This window comes from Oryza brachyantha, chromosome 5, assembly GCF_000231095.2.
Source record: "Oryza brachyantha chromosome 5, ObraRS2, whole genome shotgun sequence".
Classification (NCBI taxonomy): Eukaryota; Viridiplantae; Streptophyta; class Magnoliopsida; order Poales; family Poaceae; genus Oryza; species Oryza brachyantha.
Genome location: NC_023167.2, coordinates 5,310,790 through 5,333,500, shown reverse-complemented (window position 1 = coordinate 5,333,500; position 22,711 = coordinate 5,310,790). Strand labels below are relative to the sequence as shown.

Here is a 22,711-nt window from a genome sequence, read left to right as displayed (position 1 = left end):
ATAAAATTTGTACAACCGGATGTTTTCTCCTGGTTTAGTCATATATGATCATATTATATCAAATATATATACAGCATGCCACAAGCCTCATCTTCCTCCTGGAGTGTTGCTTCCTTTTCCAGGTGCTGCATCACCGACCGCATGCGAGGCCTCAAGAATCTCCCCACTGCTTTGGTGGGGTCACCCATGCCATCGCGCTCACATGCACGCCACCGCCGCCACGTTCACTCGCACTGGGCCTTCTGGCAAAAGAAGCCACTGGGTCTTCAGTCTTCTGCCAAAAGAATGGCGCGCGAGCTGGGTATTTTGGCGCATCTGCATTGTACTTGAATTTTAGAATGTTTTTTTCCTGCACTTTTGCACAGGTGCTTTTCGGGTGTATTTTTCTAAAAGTTCATTATCTCTATTCTATCTTTTTTCTTTTCTTTATATAAACAAAATTTTAAATTTTAAATATTAAATTTAAAGTTGATTTTAAAGTTTTTTAATCATAGTTTATTTTTTTAATTTTAGCTTACATAAAAGTTTTATTTATAAATTATTTTTTTTCAAATATATTGTTTAGCTTTTCCTTAGTAAGAGAAAAGGTAACTCTCATATTCTGAAAATAAATTTTCAACTATATGACAATTGATATTCCAAAAGTCAAAATTTTTTTATCTTCGTCCAAGAAAATAGCCATGTCCTTCCATCCATATCACAACCTGACACAAACATCCCAACCTGACACAGACAGTATAGAGCGGTCACATCCATATACCTGCTGGTCAGCAGGAGGAATCCGTGAGCTCCTTTTGAACGGCACACGTAAAAGCATTTTGACCACGGAATAAAAAACCACCAACCAAACATCACCCGAACATACGTGCAAGCAGACAGAGATAATAACGATAATTAACGCTAATTATTAAACACACACATAGATACAGGGGAGTGTGATGCTGCAGATCTGCCTGCATGCACGCGCGCAGTCGACGACGACGGCAACCACAAGCATAAACGACACACCGAACAGGGCTAAAAACACACGTCCTAAGCTAGCATTCATAATCATACACCCAAGCCAGGAGATTACCAACAGAGAGAGCCTCCTGAGCTATCCATCCATCCAACCAACCACTTGAACCCTAATTAATTAACCATACGACGTACTAGGAGCTAGTAGAGTACTAGGTAGTAGTCTTGTAGTCTTCTCCGCGCGCTCCCGCCGCTGGAGGGCCTGAGCCCCGGCCGGCCGGCCAGCAGCACGGCGATGGTGCGGCCGCCGATGACCTGGCCGGCCATCACCTCGATGGCGTCGTCCAGCGAGTCCCCGTCCTCGAAGTAGACGAACCCGAACCCGCGGGACCTCCCCGTCTCGTGGGTCCAGGCGATCTGCAACCCAAAACTCAACCCTGCGTTAGTCATTCGCCGAGATTTCACAGATATTCGCGGATTTCACAATTAGGGGTTGTTTAGTTCCCAAAATTTTTTTCTAAAAACAACACATCAAATCTTTAGATATCTAAACAAAGTATTAAATATAATAAACATTAAAACTAACTACACAGTTATGGAGGAAATAGTGAGACAAATTTTTAAGCCTAATTAGGATGTGAAACATGTGCTAATGACGGATTAATTAGACACAAAAGATTCGTCTCGTGGTTTCCAGGCGGAATCTAAAATTTATTTTGTAATTAGACTAAGTTTAATATTTCAAATATATATTTAAAGTTTTGATGTGATGTTTTTGTAAAATATTTTTGTAAACTAAACAACCCCTAAGTTGCAGAATTGCAAGAACGGGTGAACTGACAAAAGATGCATAGGCATCAACCACAACCAAGAACTGGGGAGAAATTGGTGCGCGCATTGGAGAACACATATCTATGGCAAATAAACCGGAGCAGTTTATGCTTGCATATTATATAAATAATCATAAAAAAACATGAAAAAATTTAACAAATATGATTTATATCTGTTATAGAAAAAACAAACAAAAATAAAACCAAAACCAAGTATACGCATATTCATAATTATTCATAATTATTTTTGTTATTTTTTTATAACATGTAGAAGTTGAATTTAAACTTGCATGTCTATAGAGTGATATAACTCATATTTATCTACCTTACCAGTAACGCGTGCTAAAAAACTGCTTCTCAAATAAACCACTCAAGATGAAAATAAAAAATCAAAGAATTGAATATCCCAGTCAAGAATCCAAGATGCATCACAAAACGCGTCATGCTTACTAGCTTAGCCTGAAGAACAAACGGGACGACCCAACCGGCCGAACGGGTCGGCGACGAGACATCACAAACCAGAACGGGAGAGGTGCTGCAGGGAGCAGCGGGGGAAAAAAGAAAAGAGAAAATCTAGCGGACAGAATTCCGTCCGACGGCATGATTAAATATGATCCCGTCTCTGCCACATCTCCTCGCACAAACTGGAGTTGGAGTTGGGGAGGTTTGCGCGTTGGATTGGTGCACCACAACGGGAGGTTTGCGTGTTGGATTGGATGGTTTTTTTTTTTACGTTGTAGCTGATGGACGGGTGGCCGGCGGCGACGGACTTGCATGTGTCCTGCAACACGAAGGACTTGCACACAGACTATGCGAGCAGGAGGAGCAACACCGGGACGACCAGACGCCTCATGGTCGCTGGGATTGGACCGACGGAGAGCTCGCTTAGGCTGGGGATTGATAGCTGCTGATATCTTTTAGTATCTTTTGGTATCATTTGATAAATATTAATACTAATTGATATCATCTAGATTTTTATATGAGAATCAAGTGATACCTGTCTATCGATACTTACTAATAGCTTTTAATATATGCTGACATCATATGATACTGCCTGGTACCACCTGGTATCATGTGGTAGTCTGCATCTCTCGAGCTGCTCTTGTCGCACAGCGGTATGATACTAGATGTCTATGTCTATGTCTAGTACCACATGATACCAGTTGATATCATACCAGTGGTATCATCTGATACCAATTACGTGTGGCGTGGCAGCACATCGCGCGGACACGGGTGACGCATGGAGGCAGGCGGCCCGTGAACGCGTGGTGGCACGACGGCGTGGAGGCGAGACGGCTTGCTGGCGTGGCCCAGGAGCAGCGGGGGGCGCGAGGATGGCCCACAGAGGCATGGCCCATCGGGTGCGTGGGCGTACGTGGCTTGGCTGCAGCAGCCCACTAGCACGGGGGCCCGTGGCAGACCGCGCGAGTGCGCGATCCAGTCAGATAGAGGGCGGCCTAGCGGCGTGGAGGACACGCATTCATTAAAATTGCTGTCCAACGGAACTCCGTGCGCTAGCCGTTCTCAAAAGAAAAAGCACGGAGACACGGAGATCCAGCTAGGTAGCGAGCCACACCTCGGAGCTGACGGGGCCGAAGTCGGCGAAGGCGTCCATGAGGGTGCGGTCGTCGGCGGACCACGGCAGGTTGCCGACGTAGCAGCGGTACTCCCGCCCGGAGCGGTCCTTCCGGTCGGAGTCACACCACGGCGCCACCATCCTTCCCTTGGATTCTCGCGCGCTCACCAACCAAACCCTAAACCTTCTTGTTTGGAGGAGAGCGATCTTGGAGCAAGAGTGGGCAAGACGGACGACCCCCTTATATATTGTGACTAAGGGTGGATAGAAAGCTCGTGGCTCGTTAGCTCGCTCGACTCGTGACAAACTCGACTTGGCTCGACTCGGCTCGTTTTATTTTTCTAACGGGCCAGCTCGAGCTGTCTCGTGAGCTACACGCGAGCCTAACGAGCTAGACCAAAGACACAAGATTCACCCGTGTTTATTGATTTCACCATGGAATACATGTGTTCGGTACTTCATAGGTTCACCATGTGATTTGTTGGTTCAAACTTTAATATTTAAATATAATTTCATATGATTTGCATATTTGAAATAAAAATTTGCTTGTACTATTGAAAAATTATTTAGGTTAACTTTTTATGCATGGCTCACGAGCCTAACGAGCCAGCTCGAACTTTATAATGAGCTGAGCCGAGCTAGGTTTTTAGCTCGTTACGATAACGAGCCGAGCCGAGCTAGCTCGTTATCCAACCCTAATTGTGACTTCCCTAAGGCGACGCCTAACATGTGGGCCCGGACTAAGGAAACAGTAATAACATATAATCTCAACCCATTGTACTGTAAAGAGTTCTACCGTACGGATACTAGCAACATATATCATCAGTCACATTTACTAACTTATCGTGATACGAACAAAGTGCTTAGTTATAGCGTAATGTCTATGGCTGGTCGTCAAAGTTATATTGAGGTGTTATATAGGTCTATAATCTTTCAAAATGCACTTTGAAGATCAAGTCTTGTTTTAATGTATCATCACGGTACAAAACTCGTTTGACTCGGTCGGGACATCGACGTGGTGTGACACGCGGGCATGATTCTTGTATTTATGTGAGAAAAAGTGGATGAATGTCACGCCCTGAGTTTTACCCTAGCTAAAACTCAATAAAATAATGCATTAAAATAATTTGTTAATTAAAGTTCAGGAGAAAACCCAGTGTAATAAATTAATTTAATTTAATTGGAAGCTTTTCGGATATTCTAAAATATCCCGAAAGCATTTGAAATTATTAACATGATTTATATTTGAATTGCAGTCAGTAAAATTTGCTTAAATAAACTTAATAAAAATCGGCAAAATTGGAGGCAATTTCTTTTTTTCCTCCTTTCTTTTTCTTTTCTTTTTCTCTTCTCCCTTTTTCTCTTTTTCCCTTTTCTTTTTCTCTTTTCCTTTTTTCCTCCCTGGCCGATCTCCTCCTCATCTCTCCCTGTATGATCTCCTCCTCCTCTCCACACCGTGCACGCCTCCACCTCCTCTCTCACGGTAAAACTAATTCCTATCAATTAGAATTCTATTTCTTATCTCTTTGAAACCTTATCTATTACTTGTTAATAGGAGATGGGTAACAAGATCTATCTCTAGCTTCCCCCTATAAATAACCCCCACACCCTTGCCTCTTTTCCCCGTCTCCCTCTCTCGTGCCCCTCCTGCCACCTCCTGTCCAGCAGCGAGCAGCAGTGCAGCCGTCCGCTAGTTTTCCTTCCCCCGAATCTCAGGTTCGCATCTATTTTATTCTTGCAAATCAATCTAAATTCATCTACCGTTTAATTGTTTAGGTTTCCTAGTCAAACAACGAGGAACAGCAGCAATCCACCATCGATCTCTCCACCAAATCTCAGGTTCACATACGTTTTACTCATGCGAATCAATCTATTTTTGATCTACCGTGTAATTGCTTAGGTTTTCCAATCTATTAGCTAACGTGAGATTGATCTACAGTGCGGACTGTAATTCCGTACACGTAGAATGGTTTTACGTTAAAGCCATTTAGTTTCTAGTTTAGCAAGTCGTTAAATCTCAATTTAACGGGTCGTTAATTCCCGTCGTTGTTTCGCTAACAGTGCACGGTTTTGCGTTTCGGATCTAATTCGTCGTGCGAATCTATATTCGTGCACGTTTTAGTTCCGTTTTGTGAGTACACATGCTGTTCGTGATTTCCCGAGTCGCGGCCCAACTAGCGCTCGAAGTCCCCATCACCTCCCTCGGCCCATCTCCCTCCTCTCCTCCCTTCCCTCCCGCTGGGCCGGCCCAGAGGCCGTAGCCCACTGGCGCCTCGGAGTCTGGTTCACCGCCCCCCTCCTCTGTTCGTCTGCTCGCGCCCACGCTAGCCACGCCGCGCGTCGATCTCGCCGCCGCCATGGCCGTGTACCGCTCGGCCGCCGCCCTTCGCGTCCTCCCCGCATCCGTCTCGCTGTGCCGCCTCACCATGGCTATCGCCACCGCGTCGCGCTCCGCTAGCCGCGCCGTGCCCTCGCTCCCACGCCCCGTCGCCTTCCTTCGGCCGCACTCCGCCCCACCGTGCCTCGCGCCACTGCGCTGGTCAAGCCTGTCGCCCGATCGACTAGCCGCGTCGCCGTCCTACTCCCCGTGTTGCGCCGCGCCAGCGCTCACGCCATCGGCCTTGCCACCACCACCTTCATCTCGCCACCACCGACGAGGTGTTGCCGTCGCCATTGCACGGCCGTGCCAGCCACGCCGTCGTCGTCGTTTCCCCGAGCTGGCCACCGACCGCCTCTCCATCGGCCGCCGCGCATCGCCCCTCAGCTGGTCGCGCCGCCTCCGCCGTCCATGGACGACCACCGACCACCGCTCCACCGTCGTACCGGTCATTGGCCGTCGCCACCGCGCCGCCACCCCGACCACCTAGCCACGCCCCCGCCACGCCACCTCCTCCCGCGCGCAACCGTCGCTCCGCTTTGCCCGATCGCGCCGTCGGTCGCGCCCTCCGCTCTGTCCGCTCTGCCCGCTCGCCCACACAATGCCCGCCACCTCCTGCCACCCCGCCGCTCGCGCCGGTGTAACGACCGACGCCGTTTTTCCCGCACCGGCCACCGTCGAATCCGTCGCCCGGCGTAACCACCTCCCTGCTTCTCCTGGCGCCGTCCCCTTTCCCACGCCGAAGCCGCCGCTAACTCCAACTCCGTCGCGTCCGCGTGCGCGACGCGGTCTCTAACCGCCGGCCGTGATCCACGCGCCGCCGCGCTAACCATCCCCGCCCTAGCCAGTGCTGCACAACTATAAACCCGCTCTCCTTGCGTGCCGCCGTCGCCTCTTTCCACAAGCGCCGCCGCGCCACCGTCGCCTCGCCACCGATCGATCTCGCCGTCGGTTGCCGTGTGCTGCCACCCACCCGCGTCACCCCTCTGCCTCGTCGGCGCTGACTTGTTGCCATCCTCCGCGACGCCGCCCCGAGCCGCCGCCGGCCGCGCCTGGTCGCGTCTGCGTTGATGGTCGTCCTCGCCACCGCGCCACGCCGCTCCCCTCCCTCTCGGTCACGTCGCGACGCCCCTTCCCCACATCGTCGGTCACCATCGTCGCCGTGGCACCGTCGCCGCCTCTTCTTTGCTCTGCTGCCGCCGCTCGCGCACGAGCATGCCAGCGCTCGCCGTGTGCCGTCGCCGCCGCCATCGGGCAATGCCCTCTTGTCGGCTCTCCCCTTCCTCGCCTCGTGTGGCCACAGGCCGGTGCTTGACACAGCCACCTGATCTCGCCGCTCGTCACCGCGCAACTCCATCGCCGCCTTCGCCTCCTCCACGACGACTTGCCGCCGCCGTCCCCGCCGCCGGTAAGACGTCGCCGTCCTCCCTCTCCCTCTCTTTTCCTCTCCGCCCGTGGACGCCGAGCCGGTGCTGCCGCCGTGCCCTCGCGCGCTCTGGCCGTCGCCACCGTCCGTCCCAACGCCGTCTCCCTCGCCTCACCATCGTCGACGCGACCCCGCCGTTGCTAGGGTGTGCCCGTGTTCGCCGAGTCGTCGCCGTATCCGCCCCGCGCCGTCGGCCGATGTCCACCCCTCTGCACCGCCCGTCGGTCGTCGCCCTCTGTGCACCGCACACCATCCCCGCGCTCTCCGGGTGTCGTCGCCGCCATCCCTTTCTCTTCCCCGTCCTCTCCTCTCCCTCGCGCCGCCGACGCCGCTCCGCATCGCCGTTGCTCTTCTCCGTGGTCACCCCGCCGTCGACCGCTGCCTCCCTCCTCGTTCCCCCTCTCTTCTCCCCGGCTCGCTCCCCGCGCGCCACCTCACCCCGGCCGCTGCTCTCGCACCGCCGCGCTCGCATGTGCGCTTAGCCCCGATCTCCGGTGCCGCCGCTCGTCGCCGGCCATCGCCGGGCGTTCGCCATCGCCGTCCGCCACCACCCGTCGCTCGGCCGCCCCTTGTTTGGCCGAAGCAGAGCTCCCTCTTTCCCCCTCTCTGTTTTCCCCTCACCGCCAAGTGGGCCCCTTTGGTCAGCCACCCCCTGCCTTCTCTCTCTCCTCTCCTCCCCAGGCCCACGTGTCCTACTCCCTTTCCCTCCGTGACTCACTGACCAGTGGGCCCATTGCGTCAGCGCCAGCTTCCTCCCTCAGCTAACGTCATCCCTCCAATTAATTGCGCAATTAAATTCATTAAGGTTTTCTGTTTAGTTTAAAAACATAGTTAATCTTCTAAAATTCATAAGTAATTCATCTAGTCTCTGTTTAGGTCCATTCAAGTTTCATTAAATCCAGAAAAATACCAAGAATCCAGTAAAAATAGTTTCTTTCTCTGTTTCAGTAGTTTTATAGTCTGTTTTTCCTTGTTTTGCCTTGTTTGTCGTAGGTTTTGACCTCGTCAAAGCGCCGTTTGTTCTCGAAGTCGTCGCCGAAGTTCCTCGTGGGTCTAAGCAAGGCAAGTGGCACCCTTCTTTGATCATATTGATCCCAAGATTATAAAATTCCCCGCTTTACATTCAAACGTGCATTGGTTTATGCAAATCTATTTATTTTACTTATCTATTGGGCAATTACCTTTATACACGTTGTTTCCCACTTATTATTATTGTCATGCCAGGGTTAATTTGACTAAAAATAGGCTTAGGCAATGCTTAGCCATGCTTAGTTCAACTAGCTAACCAATTCTTATTTAATTTCTGCTAGACTTGACAGACCTTTAATGGTTTTGATCATGATGAATTTCCCGATGTGGATTAAATACAATTAAAATAATGCTTATGGTGGGCTATGGGTGCATGGTTTTGAGAGTCGTGCCCATAGGAATTAAGGACCGGTTCTCAGGAAACCCTGAAAGTCTTACACGTACTAACCACAAGCCAGAATGGGCAACGGTGAGACTCGTAATCTAGCTTGTCCCTATTCGAGGCACCAAGGCAAGGGTGAGCGTGATGGAGTATGGACGGGCAATCGTGGTGTAACGAAAGCCTCTGCTGTTTCCGGATTCACCATGGCACAAGAGGGGACTGCCCGACTTGGTGTAAATGAGGGGGTGAAACCTGAAGTACGGTGCGATTGTCTAGGGAGGGTTAAGTGAAAGGTCTTATCGTGGTTTCCGTACTGAGGTATCGTGGTGATACGTTGGGACATGGTAACATGCTTGGGAGCCATGTCTTGTGGGTAAAGTTGTACACCTCCGCAGAGTAAAACTATTCGAATAGCTGTGCCCGCGGTTATTGGGCGAACTGACAGATTCACTGGGATTAGTTGAACCTTCTATAATTTGATTAATCTTGGAACTGGTTTGGCCCTGCGCAACGTGGTGTAACGTTGGCAGTGGTTTGGGTCTGTCGCAACGTGGTTTAATGTTGGACAGAGGGTTGACCCTTTTGTAGTGTGGTGTAACGCTGGACAGTTGTTTGGGCCTGTTGCAATGTGGTGTAACGTTGGACAGTGGATGATTATTTTAAATGTTTACTTTACTTTCATTTCAGTCTATTTTATCTACTGTTTTGCTAAATAAATGCAGCTTTTGTGCAATTTAACCTTAGCCTATCCCTTGATACCCTATTGCATTCATTATTCTCCTCTCTTGGGTGTTACTTGTTGAGTACAGTGATTTGTAGTCAACCTTGCTTAATTTTTTCCCCCACCAGAGCAAGTGCCAGAACTTGAGTCAGAAGTCGGAAGAAGGTTGTTCCCAAGGTTGAAGTGAGGTTCAGTCCGCTGTTGAGAATGCCTGTGGTGTGGAGCTGTCTTCGCCAGCTGAAGCTGAAGATTAGATGGTCTAGTCTTGTTTTTCTTTTTCCGCTGCATTTCGATAGATAATTGTTTTTGTTTGTTTTTAAGTCGTGTAACTGTGTATTAATTTGTCATAGTGTGTACTCGGGCTGATTCCTGGACCGAGATTTAATACATGCTATTGTTCAGAAATTTGGTGTAAATTTCTAGGCGTGACAAGTTGCTATCAGAGCCAATCTTGACCGTAGGATGAGCCAAAGGGAAACCCTAGGAGCCTTTTGTCATATGCATTAGGTTTTGTAAAATTTGAGTCTTTTGAAAAAAAAAGGTGTCGAGTCTTTTGGTTTTGAAAATTTCGTGAGCATACTTGCTTCTCAAGCCTTGATCTCTCTATAGATGTTTGTTATCCCATCAACAAACCAGTGCCTTTGTCGCAGAAGTCGCTAGCAACTCCTTCCGATCAAGTGTCAAGATCAAAAGGTCAGGATCTGCCACTAGTGAAGAGTCAGGTCTGCGCTACTCCAAGCATCGCTCTCAAGATGAAGACAAGTCATTCAGTCGTCGCAGCCGTTTCGAGCCGTAGACGTTACCCTAGCATCGTCTTTTAGTCATTGCTTGGTAGTTTTTGTGTGTGTAGGTTTGTTTTGTTTTGGGGTTAGCGGTTCACCATAACAAGTGGAGGCGTTATGGTTATACCACCAGGAGTCGTGTGTTTTTTTAGTGTTTTAATCAAGATCAGAAAATCATAGTCGAATAATTCAGAAAAGCCATTTGCTTAGTTTTCTCCTCTCCCTTGTTCTCTCCTTCTGCTCTGAAGATGGTGAACACAAGGAACGGCAACGACACCAGTGCAACTGGAAGTGAAGAAAACCGAGTCGTTTCTGCCAACTCTAGGCTGCTTATCTGCACCTCTTTAACGGCTCCTCCGAATCTCGGGGACGAGATTCTGTTTAAGGGGGGTAGATTTGTCACGCCCTGAGTTTTACCCTAGCTAAAACTCAATAAAATAATGCATTAAAAATAATTTGTTAATTAAAGTTCAGGAGAAAACCCAGTGTAATAAATTAATTTAATTTAATTGGAAGTTTTTCGGATATTCTAAAATATCCCGAAAGCATTTTAAATTATTAACATGATTTATATTTGAATTGCAGTCAGTAAAATTTGCGTAAATAAACTTAATAAAAATCGGCAAAATTGGAGGCAATTTCTTTTTTTTCCTCCTTCCTTTTTCTTTCCTTTTTCCTTCTCCCTTTTTCCCTTTTTCCCTTTTCTTTTTCTCTCTTCTTTTTTCCTCCCTGGCCGATCTCCTCCTCCTCTCTCTCCCTGTACGATCTCCTCCTCCCCACACCGTGCAGGCCTCCACCTCCTCTCTCACGGTAAAACTAATTCCTATCAATTAAAATTCTATTTCTTATCCCTTTGAAACCTTATCTATTCCTTGTTAATAGGAGATGGGTAACAAGATCTATCTCTAGCTTCCCCCTATAAATACCCTCCACACCCTTGCCTCTTTTCCCCGTCTCCCTCTCTCGTGCCCCTCCTGCCACCTCCTGTCCAGCAGCGAGCAGCAGCGCAGCCGTCCACTGGTTTTCCTTCCCCCGAATCTCAGGTTCGCATCTATTTTATTCTTAAGAATCAATCTAAATTCATCTACCGTTTAATTGTTTAGGTTTTCTAGTCGAACAACGAGGAACAGCAGCAATCGACTGTGGATCTCTCCACCAAATCTCAGATTCGCATACGTTTTACCCATGCGAATCAATCTATTTTTGATCTACCGTGTAATTGCTTAGATTTTCCAATCTATTAGCTAACGTGAGATTGATCTACAGTGCGGACTGTAATTTCGTACACGTAGAATGGTTTTACATTAAAGCCGTTTAGTTTCTAGCTTAGCGAGTCATTAAATCTCAATTTAACGGGTCGTTAATTCCCGTCGTTGTTTCGCTAACAGTGCACGGTTTTGCGTTTCGGATCTAATTCGTCGTGCGAATCTATATTCGTGCACGTTTTAGTTCTGTTTTGTGAGTACACGTGCTGTTCGTAATTTCCCGAGTTGCGGCCCAACTAGCGCACGAAGTCCCCATCACCTCCCTCGGCCCATCTCCCTCCTCTCCTCCCTTCCCTCCCGCTGGGCCGGCCCAGAGGCCATAGCCCACTATACCGAAGGAAAGCCCGGCCAGAACCACACGTGCAAGTTTCCCTACATGTGGCTTGTCCGGGATAACTTCTTCGAATTTGCGTGAACTAGCGGACCGATCACTAAGTGGTTAGTACCTCCAGCATGAGCGAACCTTTTCAGAACTGGTTAGGAATGGGCGCCACTATCCCAGTCGGGTTCTATTGATCATGTCCCCTTCCCAACAGTTGTACCTTGTCTTGGGGCGTCTTTCTTTGGCTTTACTATCAAGCCCGCCCTAAGTCTTTCTCTTCCCGTCCCGGGTCATAGTGAGGCGAAGGTGCGTCCACAGAAGAGGAAATCGCAATGCATCTTGCTCAGCAGGCGTAGCTTGGAGTGGGAGTGTGGCGCCCCGGAGTCCGGATCACCGCCCCCCCTCCCGGCCGCCAACAAGTGGGGCCCACATGTCAGAGGCGTCTACCTCCTCTGTCCGTCTGCTCGCGCGCGCTAGCCGCGCCGTGCGTTGATCTCGCCGCCGCCACGGCCGTGTGCCGCTCGGCCGCCGCCCTTCGCGTCCTCCCCGCATCTATCTTGCTGTGCCGCCTCGCCGTGGCTGTCACCACCGCGTCGCGCTTCGCTAGCCGCGCCGTGCCCTCGCTCCCACGCCTCGTCGCCTTCCTCCGGCCGCACTCCGCCCAACAGTGCCTCGTGCCACTGCCCTGGTCGAGCCTGTCGCCCGGCCGACTAGCCGCGTCGCCGTCCTGCTCCCCTTGTCGCGCCGCGCCAGCGCCCGCGCCATCGGCCTTACTACCACCACCTTCGCCTCGCCGCCACCGACGAGGTGTTGCCGCCGCCGTTGCACGCCCGTGCCAGCCACGCTGTTGTCGTCGTTTCCCCGAGCTGGCCACTGACCGCCTCTGCATCGGCCGCTGCGCGTCGCCCGTTAGCCGGTCGCGCTGCCTCCGCCGTCCATCGACGACCGCCGACCACCGCTCCGCCGTCGTACCGATCGCCGGCCGTCGCCACCGCGCCGCCACCCCGACCACCTAGCCGCGCCCCCGCCACGCCACCTCCTCCCACGTGCAACCGTCGCTCCGCTTTGCCCGGTCGCGCCGTCAGTCGCGCCCTCTACTCTGTCCACTCTGCCCGCTCGCCCGCACAATGCGCGCCACCTCCTGCGACCCCACCGCTCGCGCCGGTGTAACGACCGACGCCGTTTTTCCGGCACCGGCCACCGCCGAGTACGTCGCCCGCGTAACCACCTCCCCGCTTCTCCTCGCACCGTCCCCTTTCCAGCGCCAAAGCCGCCGCTGACTTCAACTCCACCGCGCCCACGTACGCGACGCGGTCTCTAACCACCGGCCGCGATCCACGCGCCGCCGCGCTAACCATCCCCGCCCTAGCCAGTGCCGCGTAACTATAAACCCTCTCTCCTTGCGCGCCGCCGCCGCCTCTTTCCGCAAGCGTTGCCGCGCCACCGTCGCCTCGCCACCGATCGATCTCGCCGTCGGTTGCCGTGTGTCGCTGCCCACCCGCGTCACCCCTTTGCCTCGTCGGCGCCGACTTGTTGCCACCCACCGCGACGCCGCCCCGAGCCACCGCCGGTCTTGCCTGGGCGCGTCTACGTTGATGGTCATCCTTGCCTCCGCGCCACGCCGCTCCCCTCCCTCTCGGTCGCGTCGCGACGCCCCTTCCCCACGTCGTCGGTCGCCGTCGTCGCCGTGGCACCGTCGCCGCCTCTTCTTTGCCCTGCTGCCGCCGCTCGTGCACGAGCATGCCAGCGCTCGCTGTGTGCCGTCGCCGCCGCCATCGGGCAATGCCCTCTCGTTGGCTCTCCCCTTCCTCGCTGGCCACAGGCCAGTGCTTGACATCGCCACCCGATCTCGCCGTTTGTCGCAGCGCAACCCCGTCGCCGCCTCCGCCTCCTCCACGCCGACTTGTCGCCGCCGTCCCCGCCGCCGGTAAGACGTCGTCGTCCTCCCTCTCCCTCTCTTTTCCTCTCGGCCCGTGGAGGCCGAGCCGGTGCTGCCGCCATGCCCTCGCGCGCTCTGGCTGTCGCCACCGTCCATCCCGGCGCCGTCTCCCTCGCCTCACCATCGCCGACGTGATCCCGCCGTTGCTAGGGTGCGCCCGTGTTCGTCGAGTCGTCGCCATATCCGCCCCGCGCCATCGGCCGATGTCCTCCCCTCTGCACCGCCCGTCGGTCGCCGCCCTCCGTGCGCCGCACACCGTCCCCGCGCTTCCCGGGTGTCGTCGCCGCCATCCCTTTCTCTTCCCCGTACTCTCCTCTCCCTCGCGCCGTCGACGCCGCTCCGCATCGCCGCCGCTCTTCTCCGTGATCACCCCGCCGTCGACCGTTGCCTCCATCCTTGCTCCCCCTCTCTTCTCCCCGGCTCGCTCCCCGCGCGCCACCTCGCCCTGGCCGCTGCTCTCGCGCCGCCGCGCTCGCATGTGCACTTAGCCCCGATCTCCGGTGCCGCCGCTCGTCGCAGGCCATCGCCGGGCGTTCGCCATCGCCGTCCGCCACCACCCGTCGCTCGGTCGCCCCCTGTTTGGCCGAAGCAAAGCTCCCTCTTTCCCCTCAATGTTTTCCCCTCACCGCCAAGTGGGCCCCTTTGGTCAGCCACCCCCTGCCTTCTCTCTGTCCTCTCCTCCCCGGGCCCACGTGTCATACTCCGTTTCCCTCCGTGACTCACTGACCAGTGGGCCATTGCGTCAGCGCCAGCTTCCTCCCTCCGTTGACATCATCCCTCTAATTAATTGCGCAATTAAATTCATTAAGGTTTTCTGTTTAGTTTAAAAACACAGTTAATCTTCTAAAATTCATAAGTAATTCGTCTAGTGTCCGCTTAGGTCCATTCAAGTTTCATTAAATCCAGAAAAATACCAAGAATCCATTAAAAATAGTTTCTTTCTCTGTTTCAGTAGTTTTATAGTCTGTTTTTGTTTGTTTTGCCTTGTTTGTTGTAGGTTTTGACCCCGTCGAAGCGCCGTTCGTTCTCGAAGTCGTCGCCGAAGTTCCTCGTGGGTCTAAGCAAGGCAAGTGGTACCCTTCTTTGATCATATTGATCCCAAGATTATAAAATTCCCCGCTTTACATTCAAACGTGCATTGGTTTATGCAAATCTATTTATTTTACTTATCTATTGGGCAATTACCTTTATACCCGTTGTTTCCCACTTATTATTATTGTCATCCCAGGGTTAATTTGACTAGAAATAGGCTTACGCAATGCTTAGCCATGCTTAGTTCAACTAGCTCACCAATTCTTATTTAATTTCTGCTAGATTTGACAGACCTTTAATGGTTTTGATCATGATGAATTTCCCGGTGTGGATTAATTTGTCATAGTGTGTACTCGGGCTGATTCCTAGACCGAGATTTAATACATGCTATTGTTCAGAAATTTGGTGTAAATTTCTGAGCGTGACAATGGATGCGTTGCACGCATGGACGTAGTTTGTCTGACTTTACGTTAGAGGGACATGGTTGCTGACATGTGAGCCTCACCATCCATCGGCCTATATGTCAGCCACTGAGTTCCTCTACTTTTAGGTCAGAAAATCATGTTCATGGACGCACACGGTGGGAGGACGATGGCTACACTTGAGCTGAGAGAGGGTTGAACCAGCGTTTTATATTTACTTTATAAAATCGTAGAAATTTGTTCCTCCCATTGTTGAGAAGGCTCTTTTCATAAACCACGGGGTGAAGTTTGGATTTTTCATGGAAAAAAACCAAATTACATATATACGTGTTCTTAGTGATATAAAAGCTAAGGCTAGAAAACAAATTACGACAAAAAACCACAAAATCAACTCTAACTTTATGGTTGAAATTTAAATTTTGGCTTATAGCTTACTCAAAAGCGAAAAGAGAATGGTGCACACTTTGACTGCAACTAAAGTGACGAGGCCTCCCTAACCTACAGACCTCCGACGTGGATCACTGGTATATGAGCTCACTAGGTGTTAAACAATATTAACAGGATTTGTTTTCTCTTAGAGGATATCGCTGAGTAAATTAGAAAAATCTGATAGAAAGTTATGAGAAATGAAGTACGCAGTACAAATGTTATATTACAGTGATATTTCTTCTTTACTTGAAATTTTGGGAAACTTGGGGACAATTCTCTACAAATGTACTGAAAAGGAAGGAGATGCTCTTTCTTAATTGTTTCATCTCCCAACAACCCAAGACAAGGTAATAAAAGTGACAGTAAGGCACACGAATCCAATGGTTTCTTCGATGTGGTTACCACGATTATCACGGCGAGCAACGACCCAAAGCCACAGAAAAACCACGATAATCGTATTTCACCGGACAACAGTTTTTAAGTTCTTTGTGGTAAGATAAACCCTGATGACAATCCCGATAGACAAGGATATATCTAACATGGAGTAGAGGGTTTCGAGCTCCCTCTACGGGCTCTAGGTCCATTAAACTTCCGAGCCTTCACTAAATCTTTTTGCTATATGTGTATAGAAAGAGGTGTTGAACTACGTTTTTCTTGGAGGTTGAATAAGATAGCTTCTATTATTGTTTTTCACTGGATCTGCTCTTGGCACATGTATAGAATAAGGTTACAATTTGCTATGCTAATTTGTTGGTAGTCATAAATGTTTGGAGTGTATGTCAGTATGTGTATTGTGTGCTTGCTCTTGCAGGCAAACTAACATCGCAGCTACTCAATCCACAAGTCCTATGTTTACTTTGCTTGGGACGAGTAAAAATCTAAGCGCGGGGTGAGTTGGCGATCAATAAATACCGTTTTGACCACCATATATATGTCTGCAAATAAATGGATATTTGTGGAGTCCAATGCATCATTTTATTTTAAGTTAATAAGTTACCACTAGCTTTGGTGTTTTTTCCTTTGCTTTGCAGGTACACAATAAAATGGAGGAAAAATAAAGTCAAATGGAAGGGATTGTATACCTATTCTAAATATAAAAAGTCAGAAATTCTGGGCATAGGCGCATAGCTTACCCTATTACAAGATGATTACTTTATTTCAGGATGATCAGTGAGTGCACCAAAGAATGAAATAAGAATTGTGCAGACCGTTTTGCAGTGCCATCACATAAAATAAATCTGCAAAAAATAAAATAGATAAACCTTTCACCGACAATGTTGTGCATGTCTACGGTTCGAAGTTAAAAAATCAAGCATGAAGAAACTCGTCTGGAGCGCTGAAGCAGGCGAGAACACTAGCGGATATTGAACATCCTCTTCATGCATCGATTCTGTTTCTCAAGAAGGGATATCAACTGCTAACTCGTCTGGAATATAGGCAAACATGCCATGAAGGCTCTCTCTTCAAATACAGATGACATCTAAAAATAGATGATAGAATAGTTGTTCTGTTGGAGCTCAATTTATAGTCTTCATCCTCTATTTTCAGGATAGAGGATGGGATAGATAAGCTGTTGGGGATGCTCTCAGGCAAACATAATCAAATGGAACCTGGAAAATTGAGAATATAATGCTCTTCTGGGCAGGTATACTGCATAAACAATAACCGGCAATGCTAACTTGCCACTGTCTAATGTAGGATCGAAACAGAGTATAACACACCTACAGAGGGGGTGAATGGTAGGTAGAACTAAAACCCAAAAAATCTTTTAGCGAAAATAAAATATTACCTCTGGTTACGCCACTCTTGATATTACCTCCGATTATGTCGCTCCTATGCCGTCAATCTGGTTACGCTGCTCCTGAGATTAACTTGGTTACGCCGCTCCTGTGTCGTCGATCGGATTGTCGGAATCCAGAAAAACACCAGTAGATAAAAACGGAAGACGTAGATTGGATGCTCTCAACTTTATTGCTTCAACAGATATTTACAAAACGCACCAACAGCGCTCCTCTCAAATTATCGATCTAAAATCAACAACTAAATCTCCCAAAAAACACACCGAACATATACAACTCGGTACCTGTTTATAACAAAATAATCTATCTTAAACTCGTATCGGAATCCTCCACGCACATGGCCGCACGGACCAAACCAAGTCCATGCGCACGTATGGCCACCAGTCCAACACCCGCACGTATCTGCCTCTGCTACAGTAATCCGATTACAACAGTAATCCGCACGATGCAATACCCACGAGTACTGTAGCAACACGTGCTGTAGCAAAACTATCTTTCCTTTCTTTTTCTCATCCAATTTTAATCCGATTTACTTCGTTATTTTTCGGTGCTTTCACACACAACATGTGAAGCCGATTACGATTCCATCCCACACGGTGTTCCTTAACCATGTACCACCTCATATTCAACATCGTCACCCGGCATCCTCGATCTTTCGGACCTCAGCTCCTCCCTGAGCCTAGTCACGATCACACCGCCGTTGACCGATATTGACATCCGAGAATCACAACTCTAGTCCAACCATGTCACATGGCATCCGACCTCGGTTCCTCTCTGAACCTAGTCATGGTCCATCCCGACTATCCAGATCTCGGTTCCTCCATGAACCTAGTCATGGTCCTTATCAGCCATTAACCACAGTTAACTTCAAGTCACCTGCACACATAGGGACAAACCAACCGTTTCCGAACATAGATATCGCAACATGACCCACATTAGTTACACACACTCACACCAACACCATAACCGTTTTCACACTAAATTCTATTAATTTACAAGCCAATTATTCATCACATAATATTGATCATGACTATGATCTTACATCCGAAAGTATTATGGATGCTCCCATTTCGAGGAGAAAAACTTCTGCATATTTTGTCTAATAACAAGACCAGATATGACAAATGAAGTTTATCAAATCTTATCTCCCTCTACTACCGAAGAAGCCGACGAGGATGTTCTCCGGCTTGATGTCGTGGTGGATGACGCGCGAGCTGTGCATCTTGTGGGCCGCGCCGATGAGCTTCCGCATCATCTCGCGGACCAGGTCCTCCGGACGCGACCTCATAATCTGGTCCCGAAGGCTGCTCCCGACGAACTCCATGACGAGGAAGATCTCCCCCGTCTTGGCGTCGGCGACGACGTTCTTGATCTCCACGATGGAGGGGTGGCCGCGGCAGGCGTGCTGGCAGGCGGCCTCGACCCTGACGGCGTCGAAGCCGAGGGCGCTGTGGAGCCTCTTGAGCGCGACCATGCTTCCGGTGCGGCGGTCCCGTGCCTTGATGACGACGCCGAAGGAGCCCTCGCCGACGACCTCGAGCTGCTCGTAGTCATCGGCACTCCCGAGCGCGTATCTCCGCCTCTTGGCGGGAGAGGATCTGCACGCAGTAGGCTCTTGATCCGCGGCCGCGCGCTTGCGAGAGCCCGACGCTGCCGATGCCGCTGCCATGGTCGATCGGAATGGAAGTGGAGTAGGTATAGAAGCAGAGGAGATCGAGGAAGCGATGGATGGGAGAGGGCGGAGCCGTTCTATTTATAGCGCATCGCCCATCGCCCATCGGAGATCGGACTCGGACTCCGACTCCGACTGGAACTTGTTTGCGCGAGCACGACGCTTACGTCATCGCCCGTTGGTATTGGGCCGGTCTGTCCAGCGATTTGGTATTGGGCCGAATGGGGTTTATGGGCCGGACGTTGCTGCCTGTCGTGCGGTAGCGCATTAGCGCTAGTCAGCTCCCTTTTCTAAAAATAGAAAGCACGTTCTGCATCTTTGCAAAAAAAAAAAAGTATTTGCCCGCCGCATATACCTGCAACAGCGCACTGGTATGTTAATTTTTCTTTGTTTTTTTTCGTGCAAGGGAATGTAAATAAGTTTGATTGGAAGTAGACAAATACAATGATCTGTCAAAATTATATCTCTATTACACATTTTATAATGTTTTCTTGTATGCAAGTTACTTTCTTAGTTTTATTAAACTATTTCATGGAACTTCTAATCTTTCCTTGCCGTAAATTTCAAGAATGACGTGACTACACTAATCTCTGTTGACTCTTCCTTGCTTTCTTACTGACCTGTACTGAGCATGAATCTCTCTCCTTTCCTTTTTTTTTATGTGCATAATCTCGTGGCGTGTTGATTTTCTTAACTTCTACATTATTAATTGTTGCTGAAAAGAATTTGCATATATGCTTTATGGTGACGTTAATTGGCACTAAGGTACTTCGATATGAAACAAAACGACTTCTGTATAAAATCTGCAGATAGAAACCAAAGTTACTTTTGTCATAAATCAAACTAACAATTATATAAAACCAAAGTTACTTTTATCTAAAAGCAAATTTATCTTTATGCTAAAGGAAAGTTATTTCTATTTAAAACAAAAGTTACTTCAATCTTAAGTCAAAGTTACTAATTACAAATGTTATATTACTTCTATCAAAGTTACTTCTATCCTAGAGGAGTTAAGAGAAATGAAGTTTGCAATAATTACAAATGCTATATTACAGAGGTATTTCTTCTTTCTTAGAAATTTTGGGAAACTTGGGGACAACTATTTACAAATGTACTGAAAACGAAGAAGGAGATGCTCCGCCTTAATTGATTATTGCAATAACCACGATTATCACAACAAGAAATTGCTCAAAACTACATAATAACCACGATAATCACACTCTGTCAGACAATGGTTTTGGAACTCTTCGTGATAAGGTAAACCGTGATGAAAATCCTCACATGTAGAGATCGATCTTACATGGGGCAGAGAGGCTCGAGCCCCCTATACCGGCTCCAGTTCCATTAAACTTGCGGACCTTCTCTAGATCATTTTGCTATAGGTATATACGTGGAGGGTTTGTACTGCATTTTGTTTGGAGGTTGAATAAGATAGTTTTTTAGCTCCTACTGTTATTTTTTATTAGATTTGCCCTGGCACATGTATAGAATAAGTTTGAAATTTTGTTATGCTAATTTGTTGTTAGTCATAAATGTTTGGAGTGTATGTGTATTTCATACATGCACCTGCAGGCAGACTTATCCACCAATCCTATGTTTACCACTTGCAAAAAAATGGGTATTTATGAAGTCCGATGCATCATTGTATTTTAAGTTAATAAATTACCACTAGCTTTGGTGTTTTTCCTTTCATTTTGCAGGTACACAATAAAATGAAGGAAAATAAAGTCAAATGGAAGCCATTGTACTAACCGAAAATAGTGGAAATTAAGCATCCTGCGAAATAGATCTGAACCTTCACTGGAGCAAGATAATAATTAATTAGGATTGTTGTCATTCAGAGCATCTCCAACAGAAGGCTAAAAATTAGCTCCTAAAAATCCTGGATTGGGGGCTAGCAAATAAATTTTTCGATCAAAAAACATTCCCTTCTCCAAGAGGTACATAAAAATAGAGTTTCAAAAACTTTAAATATGCCAACTCATCATTGTGGCCTTTTGCAACAACCATTCCAGCATATGCACGAGTCAAACATAACAATGTTGACAACTCATTCCGAATTCAAAAATATATATTACATCCAAGGATAATTTAAAAACATTAATTGGTAAATGTTCAACAATAAAATTTTAACTTGAGTTACATGACGTGGGATACCATAAGAAGGGAATGTTAGGTACTTTTAGATAGTAAATAATTTAATGTATGAATGGACAAAAGTGATTGGCAAATGCTCTTTTAGGCTAGATACTACAAAAGTGATTGGCAAATATATATTACAATGGATGAATGTTGCTTTTCAGGCTGACTACTGAACCATCTCAGTCAAAGGAATAATTGCCGCCATTCATCATATTAGTGTAGAATCCTTCTTCCTCCATTTATAGCAATTCTAAAAAAATAAATGAAAGCAACTAAATATTGAGCCTATCATCTAAAAAAAATCAAATATTGTACCTAAATGTTTGGTTAATCTATATGTCAATCATTCGTATCCCAGCCTAAATGTTTGGTTAAACATGTAACATATCAGAATTTGCACATTCCAAAAATAGTCTTAAAAAATGTTTGGTTAATCTGTATGTCAGGACAGACACGCAGTTCCAAAAACAGACAATTTTAGATTACTGAAAGCTAAATGGTACATTTCATAGAATCAGCACATTAAAGCATTTATATTTTTCACCGTACTTGAAAGAGGTTAGACAATACAAAATAGTCTTAAAAAATTTATATTGCACTTGACCACTATTCTCCAGTCTTGCAGTATTACATTAGTGTAAGTCTACTATTCTGATTAAATCTCTCTTTCAATAATGATATGAAATCTCTCTAAAGAAACAAAGTTGATGTAATATAATTTCTGCAGTAATTCATTAGCACTTGTCGGAGATTGATACAATGCAGCCCCGCGTGAGGTGTTAAGTTTCGCCGGAGTTGAAACCTTGGGAAGGAGGGTGGCGATGTGCCGAAGGTAATTGATGTAATTGATTAGTAGATGATTTACAATTACCTCAGGCATACGTATTTACCCTCGGGTGGATAATATTCCATGTCAGACACGACTCCTAATAGATAAAAGGAAATAACAAAATCTCTCTAATACAACACGTTCCTAATAGATAAAAAGAAAACAAACAAGTCCCGATCGGACTCTAACTCCCTTAAAGATAAAGAAAAATTCTAAACTAACTCTAACTACTAGATAAAATTACACCGCCAAGCCTCGGCCTTCACGATTTCTTGTTGGATATGAACTCTTTCGGATAAGATTCTCATCTGCTATTTGCGTCTTTCCTTAACGAATACACTAAGGAAATTTATCAAATTTTGGTGTTAACACAGGTTTGGCAGGAAAAAAGTCGGGCAAGAGCTTCGCGGGGTTGAAAAGTACTAGTACACGTTGGATCCGTCGTCGCAAGGCCATCACTACCGCTGTTGCTACACGTGCTGGATCTATCGCCGCTAGGCTCCATACGCCTGGAGCCCACTGTCGGGATTCATCCGCTGTCTTCGCACGTTGCACATTGGATCTGCCACCCGCACCACATGCGTCGTCATCGTCGCCACCGCCGTCGTTAGATCTGGTGGAAGGGGGGAGATAGGTGATGCCGGAAGTGGGAGAGGGGCGCTGGAGGGTAGATGGACACCGAAGGGGAGAGGGAGCAGATGGGCGCCGAAGGGGAGATGTTCGCCGGAAGGGAGAAGGAGCCAGTGAGGGTATGGGCGTTGGGGGGAAGGTGGCTTGGGA

At 48.1% G+C, this 22,711-nt stretch overlaps 2 protein-coding genes across 2 annotated transcripts; both read right to left on the bottom strand.

Annotated features, from left to right (window-relative positions):
* Nucleotides 1–1,158: 1,158 nt before the first annotated feature.
* On the bottom strand, nucleotides 1,159–3,504 carry LOC102705256 (glycine-rich RNA-binding protein-like). Its single transcript, XM_006655045.1, has 2 exons — nucleotides 3,364–3,504; nucleotides 1,159–1,374 (listed from the first exon to the last, which is right to left on the bottom strand). The coding sequence occupies exons 1-2, from the start codon at nucleotides 3,502–3,504 to the stop codon at nucleotides 1,159–1,161; spliced, it is 357 nt and encodes a 118-aa protein (XP_006655108.1).
* A 14,718-nt stretch (nucleotides 3,505–18,222) lies between these two features.
* LOC121054563 (putative cyclin-dependent kinase F-2) lies at nucleotides 18,223–18,958 on the bottom strand. The gene has a single exon (XM_040524676.1). The coding sequence runs from the start codon at nucleotides 18,955–18,957 to the stop codon at nucleotides 18,430–18,432; it is 528 nt and encodes a 175-aa protein (XP_040380610.1). The 5' UTR covers nucleotide 18,958; the 3' UTR covers nucleotides 18,223–18,429.
* Nucleotides 18,959–22,711: the final 3,753 nt, after the last annotated feature.